At 49.8% G+C, this 16,607-nt stretch overlaps 2 protein-coding genes across 3 annotated transcripts; both read right to left on the reverse strand.

The window, feature by feature from the left end:
• Positions 1-282: 282 nt before the first annotated feature.
• Positions 283-1,185, reverse strand: LOC119307349 (UDP-glycosyltransferase 85A8-like). Its single transcript, XM_037583426.1, has one exon. It carries the CDS (start codon positions 1,183-1,185, stop codon positions 283-285), a length of 903 nt encoding a protein of 300 aa, XP_037439323.1.
• Positions 1,186-1,508: 323 nt separating this feature from the next.
• Positions 1,509-14,271, reverse strand: LOC119305784 (UDP-glycosyltransferase 85A7-like). 2 transcript variants are annotated; one of them, XM_037582213.1, is made up of 2 exons: positions 13,779-14,271; positions 1,509-2,470 (listed from the first exon to the last, which is right to left on the reverse strand). In XM_037582213.1, the coding sequence occupies exons 1-2, from the start codon at positions 14,269-14,271 to the stop codon at positions 1,509-1,511; spliced, it is 1,455 nt and encodes a 484-aa protein (XP_037438110.1). The 2 variants fall into 2 exon arrangements, with proteins under 2 accessions (XP_037438110.1, XP_037438111.1); XM_037582214.1 differs by having other exon boundaries at positions 1,975-2,465.
• Between the last annotated feature and the right edge of the window lie 2,336 nt (positions 14,272-16,607).

The raw sequence follows: 16,607 nt of genomic DNA on the forward strand, positions 1-16,607 counted from the left end.
CCCATTAAGTTCCCTCCTTCTGTCCGTTATGTGCATGATCACTCTCAATCGATATATCTCAAAAGAAAAGATATATCATTTTTATCATCAGCACCCTGTTATTTTTATCCCGGTGCAACGCACAGGCATTTGTGCTAGTAAGTAAATAACGAGCGGTGGTTTACATGTAATCCCTCCATCTCATAATATAAAAGCGTTGATAGAATACATTGCATCACTGATGCAGTTGCAGATGGAGCCGAACTGACCGCGATAAAGATCCTGATCGATCAGTCAAACTCCTCAGGCTTCAACATTGACAAAGCCGAGCTCTGTGACCATGCTCCGCAGGTTCTCCCACGACAACCCGCCGGGCGCCACGGCCTCCTCCGCCTTGACCTTCCACCCAGCCGCGCTTCCTCGCATGTCCTCCGCCTTCATCGCATGCCTAACGTGGCTAGCCACCTGCTCCTTCCTCACCTCGTCGTCAAGCCGGAGGCCCACGCCCCACACCTCACAGGCGTACTTGCAGTTGGTGTACTGGTCTGCGAACCCCGGCCAGCACACCATCGGCACGCCGGCGGCCACGCTCTCGCAGGTGGAGTTCCACCCGTTGTGCGCCAGGAAGCACCCCACGGCCGGGTGCCCTAGCACCTGATCCTGCAGGCACCACGTCGTCAGGCAACACCGCCCTGCCGTCTCCGCGACGAACTCCGCTGGCAGCGAGCTCAAGCCAGCGCCGGCGCCGATGCCGGGGATGAGGTTGTCCCTAATGGACCAGAGAAACGGGTGGCCGCTGGCCGGGAGGCCCCACACGAACTCGGCGAGCTGGTCGGTGGAGAGGACCATGAGGCTGCCGAAGTTGGCGTACACGATGGAGCCCGGTTGTTGCGTGTCCAGCCACGCGAGGCACTGGCTGTCCTGCCTCCACAGGCTGAGGCCGCTGGTGGAGCCGGAGCCGGAGGCGTCCCTTATCCTTAGGTGGTGGTTGAGGAGGGAGCCTAGGGGACTGACGGTGTAGATGTGCGGGTACTCGCCGCGGAGGGCGGCGAGGACGTCGGCTTCTAGGTCGTCGAAGGTGTTGAGGATGAGTGCGCCGGCCTTGGTGCAGCCGTTGGCCTCCACGATGTTGAAACGGAGGTCGAAGTCGTCCGGGTCGGTCGTGCGGACGAAGCTGGAGGTGTCTCCTAGGCTGATCGGCGGCATGCCGGGGATCCAGTCGATGACCGTCGCACTCAGGTGTCCGTTCGTCAAGCAGCTCTCGTCTGCAAAGGTACGTGCGTACGTATGAAGCAAATAGTAAGTTGCTCCACATTTTATAAATTATTAAGGCAATGTTTCGAGGCAAAGAGATGCAAAAAATCAGTCTTGAGAAATGTTTTTTTGTTTGTTTCTCAATCGGATGGTTTACATGTAATCCCTCCATCTCATAATATAAAAGCGTTGATAGAATACATTGCATCACTGATGCAGTTGCAGACGGAGCCGAACTGACCGTGATAAAGATCCTGATCGATCAGTCAAACTCCTCAGGCTTCAACATTGACAAAGCCGAGCTCTGTGACCATGCTCCGCAGGTTCTCCCACGACAACCCGCCGGGCGCCACGGCCTCCTCCGCCTTGACCTTCCACCCAGCCGCGCTCCCTCGCATGTCCTCCGCCTTCATCGCATGCCTGACGTGGCTAGCCACCTGCTCCCTCCTCACCTCGTCGTCAAGCCGGAGGCCCACGCCCCACACCTCACAGGCGTACTTGCAGTTGGTGTACTGGTCTGCGAACCCCGGCCAGCACACCATCGGCACGCCAGCGGCCACTCTCTCGCAGGTGGAGTTCCACGCGTTGTGCGCCAGGAAGCACCCCACGGCCGGGTGCCCTAGCACCTGATCCTGCAGGCACCACGTCGGCAGGCAACACCGCCCTGCCGTCTCCGCGACGAACTCCGCTGGCAGCGAGCTCAAGCCAGCGCCGGCGCCGGCGCCGGGGATGAGGTTGTCCCTAATGGACCAGAGAAACGGGTGGCCGCTGGCCGGGAGGCCCCACACGAACTCGGCGAGCTGGTCGGTGGAGAGGACCGTGAGGCTGCCGAAGTTGGCGTACACGATGGAGCCCGGTTGTTGCGTGTCCAGCCACTCGAGGCACTGGCTGTCCTGCCTCCACAGGCTCAGGCCGCTGGCGGAGCCGGAGCCGGAGGCGTCCCTTATCCTTAGGTGGTGGTTGAGGAGGGAGCCTAGGGGACCGACGGTGTAGATGTGCGGGTACTCGCCGCGGAGGGCGGCGAGGACGTCGGCTTCTAGGTCGTCGAAGGTGTTGAGGATGAGTGCGCCGGCCTTGGTGCAGCCGTTGGCCTCCACGATGTTGAAACGGAGGTCGAAGTTGTCCGGGTCGGTCGTGCGGACGAAGCTGGAGGTGTCTCCTAGGCTGATCGGCGGCATGCCGGGGATCCAGTCGATGACCGTCGCACTCAGGTGTCCGTTCGTCAAGCAGCTCTCGTCTGCAAAGGTACGTGCGTACGTATGAAGCAAATAGTAAGTTGCTCCACATTTTATAAATTATTAAGGCAATGTTTCGAGGCAAAGAGGTGCAAAAAATCAGTCTTGAGAAAGGTTTTTTTGTTTGTTTCTCAATCGGATGAAGAAATAGCTGTAGCTCAATCGACTCCATAGCCGTTAGGTTAATGCGCGCCAAGATTTGTGCTGCCACAAGAAAAAATCGTGATTCGTGTTGCCCATACTTGCCGCAGGTTCTTCCTGTTAGACTGTATATACGTAGTCTTGTACATGCTTTGTATTGTACCTCTTGGTACGTCTATATAATAAGATAGCCACACCCTGTTTTAGGGTGTCAAGCCAGTTCCCAAAACCCTATGTTTTACATGGTATCAGTTTAGACTACGATGTCTTCCGCTGCACCACCTCCCGCCGCCGCCGCGCCGATCTCGACCGCCGCCGCTGCCGTGCCGGCCCTAGCCCCGATGTCGCCCTTCCTGGCTTCCCGGCCACTCGTGGCGACGTACGGCGCCACCCTGCCGCCGCCCGCTTCCCCGCCGACGCCGGGCTTCGGGGACGACCTGGCCGCCCCGCCCGCTGCGGTGCCGCCGGCTACTGGCGGCCCTCCTCCGCCGAGCAACCCGTGGCACGGCGCCTACGGTGCCCTCCCTCGCCATTGTCGTCTCTCTGGCCGGGATCGGGCCCTGCTGCGCCGCCGCCGCACCCCTGGCCGGGATCGACCCCCGCTGCGCCGCCGCCGCACCACTACTACTCCGCGTCGTCGCCGCAGTCCTATGGGGGCGCGGCTGCTTCGCCGTATGGTGCCCCCATCGCTACCGGGAACGGTGACTCGGCCCCTGCAGCGCCCGGCCTCTACGGCTCTCCTGCAGCGCCGGGCGCCCTGGCCGCTCCCTCGCCTGGCTACCCCTATGCGATGATCCCTCGTCCAGAGATGACTCCGTCCATGGATCCCTATGCATCACTGGCGCAGGCGTACACTGCTCAAACCGCGGCGCCGCCGCCGTTTTATTTTTCGCACCTGCTACCGGTGAAGCTCCGGCTGGACAACTACCTGTCATGGCGTGCGCAGGTCCTGCCTCTCCTCCGCAGCCGCTACTTGGAGGGCTACGTTGATGGGTCCATCCCGTGCCCACCTCCTCACCATCCGGCATATCACACGTGGGTGGCGCAGGATCAGGCCATTCTCTCTGCCATCCAGTCCTCGCTCACGCCGAGTGTTTCATCGATGGTCATCTTCGCCGCTACGTCCAGGGAGGCGTGGGCGGCCCTCCACACCAGTTTCGCCTCTCAGTCTCAGGCGCGTGCGCACTCTATGCGCACCGAGCTGGGTGAGACCAAACTTGGCGATCTCAGCATCACGGAGTACTTCAACAAGATGACGAGCCTCGCTGACACCCTGGCCTCTGTTGGTCAGCCACTTCTGGACGCGGACTTCACCACATTTGTGCTTCACGGGCTCGATGATGATTATGATAATCTCATTGAGAATGTCCATGGTCGAGATGATACGCTCCCGCGTCGTGAGCTCTATGCGCGCCTCCTTGGGCGTGAGCAGCGCATCAAGGCGCGCCGTGTTTCCCCCAGCTTCGTCTCCGCCAACGCCGCCACACGCGGCAAACCTCAGAAGCCGGCCCCATCAGGTGGCAAACCACCGGCTTCCTCGTCGCAGGCCTCGCGGGGCAACGCGCCACTATCACAAGAGGGAGTCGCCTAGTTGCTTGCTGTTCCAGTTGCGGCACTCCTCAGGCTTGTCAGCTTTGTGGCATAGATCGCCACCTCGCCTCTCGCTGCCACAGACGCTACAAGCAAGACTTCCTTGGCCTTGGCAACAATGGCAAAGGGAATGATAAGCAGGCTGCAGCTACGGTGACCGGGCACGACCACGGGCGCACCCAGTCGTAGTCCCTTGATCCGGCGTGGTACATGGATACAGGAGCGACTAATCACCTCACCAGCGAGATGGGCAAGCTCTCCGTTCAGGAACCGTATCGTGGACATGATCAGGTGCACACCGCCAATGGAGCAGGTATGCGCATCTCCCATGTTGGTCAGGCATCACTTCTTGCACACAATTTTCGCAAACTACATCTTTCTAACGTTCTTCGAGTTCCCTCTGCTACGCGTAGTTTGTTGTCTATTCCTGAACTTACTCGTGATAATAATGTCCTTGCTGAGTTTCACCCTTTTCGTTTCTTTATCAAGGATCGGGACACGAGGGCCATTCTGCTTAGTGGTCGTCTTCGCCATGGCTTATATGCACTTGACGCACCGTCTGCATCTCCTACGCCGTCTTCTCCTCAGGTGTTTAGTGGTGTTCGTGTGTCACCTACGCACTGGCATGCGCGCCTTGGACATCCTGCTGCTCCTATAGTGAGTCATGTGCTGCATCGCCATGAACTACCAGTTGTGTCCAATAAGAGTGATGAAACTATTTGTGATGCCTGTCAGCAGGGCAAGAGTCACCAACTACCTTTTTCAGAGTCTAGTCGTGTTGTGAAACATCCTCTTGAGCTTGTATTTTCTGATGTGTGGGGTCATGCACAAACATCTGTTAGTGGTCACAATTACTATGCCAGTTTCATTGATGCTTACAGTCGGTTTACTTGGCTACATCTTATCAAGCGTAAATCTGATGCGTTTAATGTTTTCATTCAGTTCCAAGCACACGTTGAGCATCTCCTTAAGCATAAGATTATTCATGTTCAATCCGATTGGGGGGTGAATATCACAACCTCAACTCATTTTTTAATAAGCTTGGGATTTCGCATCGCGTGTCTTGTCCTCATACACATCAGCAAAACGGCACCGCTGAATGTAAGCATCGTCATCTTGTAGAGACTGGACTCACTTTACTAGCTCATGCCTCCGTCCCGTTTCGGTTCTGGAGTGATGCCTTCTCCACCGCCTGTTTCTTGATAAATAGGCTTCCCTCACGACTACTAAAAATGAAAACCCCTCTTGAACTCTTGCTCGGTGATATTCCAGACTACACATTTCTCAAAGTGTTTGGGTGTGCATGTTGGCCGCACTTGCGGCCTTACAACAAGCGTAAATTAGAGTTTCGGTCTAAGAAGTGTGTTTTCCTTGGGTACAGTTCTCTTCACAAAGGGTACAAGTGTCTTCATGTTCCCACCAATCGTGTCTACATTTCTCGTGACGTCGTGTTTGATGAGAATGTGTTCCCGTTTCATGCTCTTTTTAACCACTCTACCACTAGTTTACCACCTGCGCACTCCACTACACCTTCACCTGACCAATTTGTGGATGTTGCAAATGCTTCTGTGTTGCTTCCTAACCATGCTTCAGGTATTGGACGCGGTGCCCGCCTTGAACTCCTGGATGATGAGGTTCTGGACGATACTCATGATGGCCACGTTGATCCTGTGCATGGCCCATGCATGGCGGGTCATGCCCGTCAGCCCGATGCATCCACAGCCGCCCCGCGGGCGTCGGCAGTGCCCGCGGCTGCACCTCTCGAGGCCGCCCCGTTGGCCGAGGCGCCCGCTCCAGCGCCCGGGTCGCCCGCCCCGTCGATCGGGTCGCCCGGCCCTGCGTCCGGCTCGCCTGGCTCGCCCGCCAGGCCACAGGCGTTGCCCTCGTTGGGCCCATCAGCAGGCGGCCCAGCAGCCACGGAAGCTGCGTCGGCCAGCCCCGCCTCGGCTACGTCGTCGCCTGGGTGTGGTAGCCCTGCCCTGGCAACGTCGCTCGATGCTGAGTCTGCTAACTCTGGCTCCTCCAGCCCCGTCTCGGCCACGACGCCTTCGTCGCCTGTGGCAAGCCCCGTGGTGCCAGCACCGCCCGCTGTGGTTCATCATCGACCACACACGCGCAGCCAGTCTGGTGTTTTTTGCCCTAAGGAACGCAAAGACGGGACGGTGGCGTGGCTTGCTGCATGTGTGGCTCATGCCGCTGCGGATCCCACGGCAGAGCCGCGTCATTTCCAGGCTGCATTGGGTATTCCTCACTGGCGTGCTGCCATGGAGCAGGAATTTCAGGCCTTGCTGAAAAATGGTACTTGGCAACTTGTTCCTCCGGTCTCTGGCGTCAACATCATTGACTCCAAGTGGGTGTTTAAGGTCAAATGACATGCAGATGGTTCTATTGAGCGCTACAAGGCACGACTGGTTGCCAAGGGTTTCAAGCAAAGGTACGCTCTTGATTATGAAGACACATTCAGTCCAGTTATCAAGCCTACTACTATTCGTATACTCCTGTCTCTTGCCGTTACTCGTGGTTGGTCGCTTCGTCAGCTTGATGTGCAGAATGCTTTCCTCCATGGAGTTCTTGAGGAAGAGGTTTATATGCGTCAACCATCCGGTTTTGTTGATCCTACGCGTCCGCATCATCTCTGTCGTCTGGTCAAGGCGTTGTATGGACTTAAACAGGCGCCTCGTGCATGGCATGCTCGTCTTGGTTCTGCCCTCCGGGCTCTTGGGTTTCTTCCCTCGACTGCTGACACGTCACTGTTTCTCCTTCAGCGCCCTGAGGTGACGATGTATCTCTTGGTGTATGTTGATGACATCATCCTTGTCAGTTCCTCCAATGCTGCTGTTGATCGCCTTGTGTCTGCATTAGGTGAGGAATTTGCTGTCAAGGATTTGGGTGCTCTGCATTATTTTCTTGGATTGGAGGTGTCACGGTCCTCTACTGGGTTGACTTTGAGTCAGAAAAAGTACTCCATGGATTTGTTGGGCCGTGCTAGGATGCTCCAATGCAAACATGCTATCACTCCGATGTCTGCCACTGATCGGTTGTCTGCCCTTGATGGAGATCTTCTTTCCACTGATGACGCCACTGAGTATCGCAGTCTTGTTGGTGGTCTGCAATATCTCACTATCACCAGATCTGATGTCTCTTATGCAGTCAACCGTGTGTGCCAGTATCTGCATGCACCTCGTACCACTCATCTCTCAGCAGTTAAGCACATCCTGCGTTATGTTTCTTCTACTGCTTCGTATGGTCTACTCCTTCAGTCTGCACCGTCTTGTGAACTTTCGGCTTTCTCTGATGTGGATTGGGCTGTCAGTCCTGATGATCGGCGATCCACGGGGGGATATGCAGTGTTCTTTGGTCCTAACCTGATCGCCTGAAATGCACGCAAGCAAGCCACCATGTCTCGTAGCAGTACTGAAGCTGAGTATAAAGCTGTTGCTGATGCTGCCGCTGAGATCATATGGGTACAGTCTTTGTTGCGGGAGCTGAGAGTCTCTTCAGGTCATCCTCCAGTTCTGTGGTGTGATAACATCGGCGCTACATACCTTTCATCTAATCCGGTGTTTCATGCTAGGACGAAACACATCGAGGTTGACTATCACTTTGTTCGGGAACGTGTTGCACAGAGACTGCTTTGTATCAAGTTCATCTCCTCCAAGGATCAACTTGCTGACATCTTCACGAAGCATCTTCCACAACCACAGTTTGTAGGCTGTAGGCGCAATCTTAACTTACTTTGTACTTTAGGCTACAGTTAAGATTGAGGGAGGGTGTTAGACTGTATATACGTAGTCTTGTACATGCCTTGTATTGTACCTCTTGGTACATCTATATAATGAGATAGCCACACCCCGTTTTAGGGTGTCAAGCCAGTTCCCCAAACCCTATGTTTTACACTTCCTGTCCGGATGGGCTTTTCTTGTGGTTTTTTTTTCACTTTCTTGTTACATCAGCATGGACCTTTTTATCCGGATTGTGTGGACAAGGCAATGCAAATTGGAACTATTGAATTCAAACATTGCCCGAGAAGTTAATGGTGTGCCACATGAGCTAGTTAGATTTAGTTGTCATAATAACTTCTCTTGTACTTGGGATGTTGGTCCCTTAATTTGCTTACTCGTAAATCTTGCAAACAATTTAAGTGTTCGTTGTAGCCATGATAGCCTTTTAAAAAAAACACATACACTTTTTTCAGCTAAAAATAGCATGGAGTTTTTCAAGGGAAAGGTATATTTTTCGTCCCTTAACGATTTGTGAAGTATAGAATTGATCCCTCAACTTATAAACCAGAAAAACCTAGTCCCTCAACCGTCAAAACTGGATAATTTTCGTTATGAACGACCAACAATCAAATCCCAGCGCCCATGCTTAGTGTCTCCATTGTAGATGCCCTTACAAACAATTGCTACATGAACTATCATGCATGTCCTTCGGCGTAGTGGGTGACGACTCTTCCACGGTTAACACCCACGACTGAGCTTTCGGCCACTCCCCCATGACACAAACCCTAACCGCGCTATGTCATAGTGGATCCCTCTCCTCTGCGCCCCCTCCCTCTCTGGCTAAGCAGGCAACATCGTATTAGGCCCCTGACTTCTCTCCTCTCTTGCGATCTTCACCTATTGCATTTGTGATGGTATCAACAGTGTGGTCTACTTGCCACTATTGCCACTGCAAGGCAGTCATCTGGGTGGTCACCATAAAATTGACCTAGCAGTAGTCATGGGGTCCAGATTCCATAGGAAAGTTTTCTTCCAGTTTTCCTCACTAACGCCTACCATTTTTCGGTGGCGCCCTTCATTAGATGTCTACCCACTCGATGGCTGAGAAAACTTGTATCTATCATCTAGGTATATGACGACAAGTGGTCACCGGTCCATGAGGTCGAAGCTCTCTAGGATCATCAACCACCATGGTGCTTGTGGAACTGCTGCTCGTAAGCTCCTTTACAACACCCTCCCTCCCCTTGAGCGAACCATGATGGTAGTGCAGCATGGCGCCGCCATCCACTTAGAGCATCTCCAAAAGATGATACAAAATAGGGAAAGTGCTCACAAACTGATTTTTAGGGCATTTGGACAAAAAACACAGCTCCAATAGGTGATGTTCTATGTATGGTGCTACAAAAAAAATAGGGCAGCCCCATATTTGGCACTCTCGGGCTGCAAATATACCGACGTAGCACAGCTGTCGCAAAATAGTACTGAAGCCGTGCGGTCCAACTACCATGCTGAAATTTCCAGCCGCCTCTCCCCTACGACCGCTGCCAGCGGGATCTCGGCCGCTAATGCCACCGTTGGGAGTCCGCCATCCTCCCCTGGCTCAGCCGTGACTCTGCTAGCCAATCTCACCACTCTGGACGGCCGCAACAACCTGGCCACCTATTCAGGATCCGGTGCCGCAGCGATTCGTGCCGAATCCGACCAATTGCCACCCCTCGCCACCTTTAATGGCCGCCGTGGTGCCACTGCTGAACGTTGAGGTCAAATAATGGCCACCGCCACCAAGACGAGTTGATGCTCTGTCGGAACTCTTGCCTTTCGGATGGCGCAAAGATACCATCTTTAGCCAGAACCCCGAGCTCCCATCGTCAGCGGGACCACCCCGAGGCCATTCCTAGCCGGCACGGTGACAAGCTTGGCATAGACAAGCAGCCAATTGGATCCTCCTCCTTGCTCAATGGGTGTTGGTGAAATGTTTGTTTTTTGGATGCCCTATTTTACATCATCTACTATGGTAGGAAACTTTCTAGTGCCCTAGACCTTCTCTCTTTTGCCCTAAAACTTTTTTGGGTACCCTATTATACATGTCTGTTGGTGATGCTCTTACAGCCCTAGCTACCTTCTTCATGTGGTGCTGGATGGACAATAGCGCGAGACTACCATGCATTCTTGACTTACCGAATTTCAAATCTAATGGATGGAGAAGCAAAAAATTTACGAATTCCTCTACCTATTTCTTGTAAACAAGGGTTTCCCATGTACTTATCCAAACTTTTTACGCTTTCCAAGAAGAGTGGTTAATTAAGTACATAATGTAGGCTTTTGCTCTTGGGGCACATTGATTCTTTTGTTTTAGAAAATAATAATACGTGCATTTACTTCTTTAGAAATTGAGAAATATTTCTCACATGCAAAGGTTGGAATACATAATCCAGTTTTTCCAGAGGCAAATGTAACTACTTTTACAAAAACACTAGCATTCTAATCTACACAAGCCAGTTCATCTATAATTTTTAACCAAACCCAAAAGTTCAAGTTCGTTTCTTTCATAAATGTGATGATATAAACATCAAAGAATAGCAATACTATTTGCGGTCGTCTGAGCAAGGGCCCATTTGCACCCGAAGAATAGTAAATTCAAAGAAATAGTAAAATATCCAAAAAAATCAGTCTTTTTACAACGTAGATTCTCGGATGTGTAACATTCAAGGAGCTCTAGGAAAAGAAAATCAGATCCAAACAGTATTCTTTTCCAAATTTCTTTCACATACATTTCTTTTGCCACGAATGTCCAAACAACCCGATTTTTTTGCACGCACATCACACATTCCAGCATCTTGAATGCTAAAAAGTACTTTTTGTGAATTATTTTGTTATTTTATTTAAATTTACTATTCACAACCAGATGCAGATGCAGCTGGACACTGAATCGCGGCACTCATTTGCTATTTTGCATTATCACCCCTCTCTCTCTCTCTCTCTTGTGTGTGTGTGTGTGTGTGTGTGTGTGTGTGTGAAGATCACTTTGATAATACGTTTTCATGAAAGTTTTGAAATCTACATTGTATTTTCAACACACTACGCCTATTTGGATTTTATTTGAGATCTTTTAAACTTTAGAATTTTGAAGAAGTATAAAGAGATTAGCGGAACTCAGGGGGCCATAGGCAATTAACCTGCAAAGTATATCCTAAATCAGAACACAGTAAGTTAGGGCTTAAATAAGCTGATCTTGCAATAGTTTGACTTTTATAGGTTGTGAGAGAGTCTCTCTTAGGCTGGTCATAGTGGGGAGTAACATATATTAGTATCATGCATATGATACTAGTGTATAATACTATATTCATAGTGCATAGTATCATAAAGTAGTATCATCGATTGTCTCATTTATTGCCATGCATGACACATAGTAGCATAACATTTGTTATGATACAATATCTATCTATGTTACTATGATTTTTTCTCTCTTCTTTAATTCCTGCCACATAAGTATATTTGCCAGTCCCAAATACATGATTAATTATGTTATCCCCACTATGGCCAGCCTTACACATGCACATGTGCCTAGAACAAGATGATTGGTGATATTTTAATGGAGACTCTTCTAAGGCAAGGTCTTGACGAGTCAAAACGACCCTTCCGGTGTGCAGTGGGGTACCCACATAATCACGTGCTGCACAGTGCATGCATGATGCATGAACAGAATTATACGTTAATGGCTAGATCGGATCTCGTTGATAAGGCCAACATTAACCGATCCCTAAAAGGTAAGGGAGGATCCGGCCGAGTAAAATTAGGGGCGCAAATTTTCATTTCTCTATAGATGGTCGCATCTAACCGATCCCCTAAATTTATTGGAGTAAAAGAAATTGTATAAGTTTTATGTTCTAGCCGCATGAACTTCAAACACTTCATAATACTAGTAATAATGTACGTGCAATGCACGTTTATATTAGGTAGGATATTAGTTACACGTTATATTAGGTATGATATATCTGTTGCACGTTTGTATTTGGTAAGATATCAATTACTTTTTCGCAGAAATGGTAGGATATTAATTACATGGCAGATTTTAAGGGATAGCGTTGAGTCAAAATGTCTTTATAACTAATGACAGTGATGGGTAATTAGACCATTAAACGTGTTTGATGCTCAACATTTGAGCGATTTGAACCGTTAGATAACATGATTTGATGGTCGAGATGGTTTAGATCTGCCCATTTGGGTCTTTTTATATTGGTATAGATATATCATAAAACATTGAAATTAAAATGTGCATAGCATAATCATCATAATATAGTTTCATCATCGTGATTTTCAAATTAAAACATGCATAGTTCCTTCAAAAGGCATCATTTCAAACACAATGTTTGATCCAAAATCACCACAAACATAACATGTGTATGTTGTGAATCGAGTCAACCAATAGCATGCACGAACTCAAACGAGGTGGTCGCCGAAGAAAATATCACCGTCGCCGCCACCACCATGCTCTCGGCCTCCATCGCCACCACTATCCTCTCGACCGCCGCCGCCACCACCACCACCATCCTCTTCGCATCGGCACCATCACCAGCACAACCCCCTCGGCGACCAGCATTCCGAAAAGAGTGTTCCGCTTGGGACAAGGTCACCCGAAGAGTGAGCTTCCAATACTTTCTTGCGCTTTCATCCATTGTGATTGGAGAACATGGTAACACGTCTTCGGCCTTCTTGGCATCACGCATCCTCTCCTACTCAGGTGCAAGTCTACGCTCATCTGTCTTCTTCAGCCACCAAGTTGTCCTTCCATTTCTCATCCTCCAACATCTTGAGCTCATTCCACCTCTCCATCTTCTCTTCTTTGCGTTCGGCCGCCAACACCTTCTTGGCCTCAATCATGCCCACAAGGTCTTCTTTGTATGTGCTACCGTAGCATTTCTCGTCTTTCTTTCTTCGTATGAGCCATCACGTCAGTTTTCTAGCTCTTTTGGCTCTGGCAGGAGCTGCAGGAGGGCCGCTGGCCGTCACCATAGAGTCAGTTGCCATCCCAGCGGCCTTTGCCGCAGTGGGAGCCGGAGCTTGAACTCGGAGGACTTTTTTCATTCCCAAACTTTTCTTCGGCGCGGGCAGCGGCGCGGGGTGGTTTTCGGTGACGGTCGGTGGGGTGGTGGAATGGTCCAGGCTATCCATTCCGGCGGGAGGGCCGGTCATCGGTGGAGATGGCGGGGCATGGTGGCGGCCGTAGCGGGAATGAAGTCGGTGCGAGGGCGGGAGAAAGTGGGTGCCACTTTTACTCGGTCGCGCTGAGGGTGAGGATATTTAGGCAGATTGGAGGGGGTTTTGGCGAGGGAGGAAAAAAAATCCTCCTCTATTCGGTTTAGGGGGTCGGCTAGGTGTGGCGTAGAGGAGGATAACATAATTTATCCTCCCTTATAGCCAGATAGGGGATCGGTTAGAGTTGACCTAACGGATTGCCAGTTTCCGCAAAAAAGAAAAAAAACAGATTGCCAATTTTTTTCCTTGGGAACGGAATGCAATACTTTTCCTTGACGTCCTTGATGTAGCATCCTAGCGAAGGACTTCGCAATGCAGAGTATTGGCACATTTTAGTGTATATGATGTTATCTTTTTTTTTTGCGCATCATGCTATCTTTTTTCTTGCCCATCCATGTAAATATTTATGCACTCGCATACAAAAATTATGGAGCGGTCTACAGCGTGACATCTCGTAAACGAGGTGGCAAAAAAATTGAAAAATTATTTGTTAATATGGAAACACAAATTTTATTTTTTTGCGTGGAAAAGACAAATTTTATGAAATAGAAAAGTAGGTTCCAGTGTTTTTTCTTTCTGTTGAAATAGGTTCCAGTGTTACCTTTGAGTGGCACATAGCCTCTTTCCTTTAGCTCCCGGAGCCGCATATGGGTCATCAGCGATGCGGCGCTGCAAGCCCAGAGCACCATGCTCGGCACGCCCAGCTCCCGCGCCACGTCCAGAGCGAAGCTCATCAGCGAGGTCGGCAGCACGCACGTCACTGGCGGCACGCCAGGGGTGGCGTTGAGCCGTAGGAGGAGCTCCTTCAGCGGCTGCGTGGAACACTGGCTCGTGGCAGTAGACAGCCTGAGGTCGTAGTCCTCGGCGTCCCGATCAGCTTCCACCAGCCCGTCCGGGATCACCTCGAACCGGAACCCCTCGTGGCCGCGAACTGCGGTGGCGCCCTCTGTGGTCACCATGACGCGGTGGTTATGCACGGTGTTGACGAAAGTGATGTAGATGCCATGGTGGTGCAGCAGCTTGGCCAACTGGAGTGCCGGGTTGATGTTACCGGAGCTCGGGTGCGGCACCACCACGGCGTGCGGCGTCGCCATTAGTTCGTTCGTCCGGCCGTCTGCACGCGCGTACGGAGCTGTGCAATGTGCGTACGATGCTTAACTGGCTTTGTTCTGTTTATGCGAATCACGATGAGTGTAAAGCTATGTAGGGGAGTACTTCCTCCGTTTAGGTGAGTAAGTCATCTTAGGTTGTGCACCGTGACCAAGGAGGAGGGGAAAACGAGAGACTTTAATGTTTATTTGCTAGTTAATAGCATTGCATGCAATGAACTAACCACTGCATGTCGTGTTTGGTAGTGTCAAGTCATTAAAAACATGCACACCCCTCATCTCTCATTGGTTGATATGTCAAAAAAACAAGAAACGAGATAGGAGTTAATGTACCGCGCCTAAGTGTTTTGGGATTATTTTGTTTTCATAAGATGACTTACACACCTAGACGGAGGGAGTATATAGTAGTACTCCACTAGCACTTGCTGCGGACTTAATTAATACAATATTATGTAAACTAGCTAAGCTGTAGATGCCCTAGCTAATTAGATCGTTCTTTGATGTGGAGACTCGATCGGATCGAGGTCTACTCCAGCTCGTAAGTAGTACTCCCTCCATTCCAAAATATAGTGTGCTTGCGTGTCCCGAGGTCTAACTGACCATAAATTTAATCAACGAGACCGACTGCGACGGAAAGAAAAATTATATAATTGAAAGCTCCTTTTGAATACGAATTCACTGGTATAATTTTTGCTTCCGCCGCAGTCGGTCTCATTGGTTACATTTATGGTCAAAGTTGTGTCACAGGGCGTTACAAGTTGAAGCACGGAAATAGAAAAAGCACTATATTTTGGAACAGAGGAAGTAGGTGGTTGACACCAGCGACTAGATCCATCAAGTCTTCCTTTTTGTAAAAGGGATCAGAAAGGGATAGAATTAGTGTAGGCGAGCATATACCGAAATACAAGACATGGAACGGCAAGATGTCTCATCTTTCCAAAATATATATATATAGGAAAATAGGTTGGTACTCCTGAGAGTACGTACTCCCACCTACACCCATCATCATTGCAACCATTCATCCCGCTAACTACTAAAGAAAAAAAGGCTAACTAACTCCGGATAAAGCCCTTGGATTTGAAAATTAGTTGAACGGGTTCCTTTTTTCCAGCTCTTGTAGGCGTGTCTTCCAGGGATTCCATTTGAAACTGCGTTCTCATCTCTTACCAGCACCCATGAACATAAAAAAAAAGCATCGGCTCGCCTCCTCCGCCTGACCGCCAGACATGGCCGACGATGATCCCCGTGCTTCTTCCCTGGTGGGAGGCTTCAACCAGCACGTCCGTTGATTCATCATCTCTAGTTTGCAAGCGTACGTGTAATTGATGTTCCCCGATTTTTCTGTTCGGCTCCCACAACCGTGTTCATGTTTCCGCTGATCTCTCAATCCATTCCTGTCCAGTATGTCATCGTCGGCGAAGAAAATAGGACGAGGATGATTGATCGGCCAAGTCTACTAGTACTAGGTAAGGTGTCGTTCCAGTCAAATTGATGCATTCATGTTTTGCTATTTTTGTTACAGGCTGCATTTATTAGTCAGATCGAGCACCCAAGGAGTCAAGATCTTGCTAACTATTAATAACTTCTATATACCTGCAGCGTAATGGCCTATGGTGCAGGGCAAAGACGACACTGACGACATGCGGTGGTGTCGGGCCTAAGAGCACATAAATCTACATCTAGGCCCTGGCCACTAGCGACCGCTGATGCACTTAGCCACTTACCCAATGTATTCATATTGTACACATGTAATAAAGTGGCTAGTACGTCAACGTAGAAATAGTTAGGAGCTTGCTTTGCACTCACACAATCGAGTCATGATTGTTACTGATGATCGAAATTTCATGTATTTTTTTATGCCTGATGGGTTTACTACTTTTTCTTCGGGTGTATATATAAAGCTTCCAAAAAAATTAGTATATAGTCCTCCAGAATAAATCAGTATATAGTCCTAAAAAAATGAGTATATACACTTTGTAACGCATCATATACCCCATCAAAAAATATAGTATAACATTGTAGAAATAAGACATAATCCTTTTCTAGTTGCATATGCCCAGTCACAAAAATACACTGAAATAATTAGTAATACATACTCCTTTTCTGTTTTGGAAAGGAACCTCCATTTCCCTCTTCAACAAGTGCTTTATTTTTCTACGGGTAGCCTTGTATTTTTACTGCCATACGATGACATTTCAAAATGTATTACACCAATTATTCATCTAGTTTTTGATATACTCTTTTATGCATACTTTGAATTTATCACTCATTTCGGCGACCAACCCACTCTCTCATTGCAGCTACTCGACTCTCACATAAAG

This window comes from Triticum dicoccoides, chromosome 5B, assembly GCF_002162155.2.
Source record: "Triticum dicoccoides isolate Atlit2015 ecotype Zavitan chromosome 5B, WEW_v2.0, whole genome shotgun sequence".
Lineage (NCBI taxonomy): Eukaryota > Viridiplantae > Streptophyta > Magnoliopsida > Poales > Poaceae > Triticum > Triticum dicoccoides.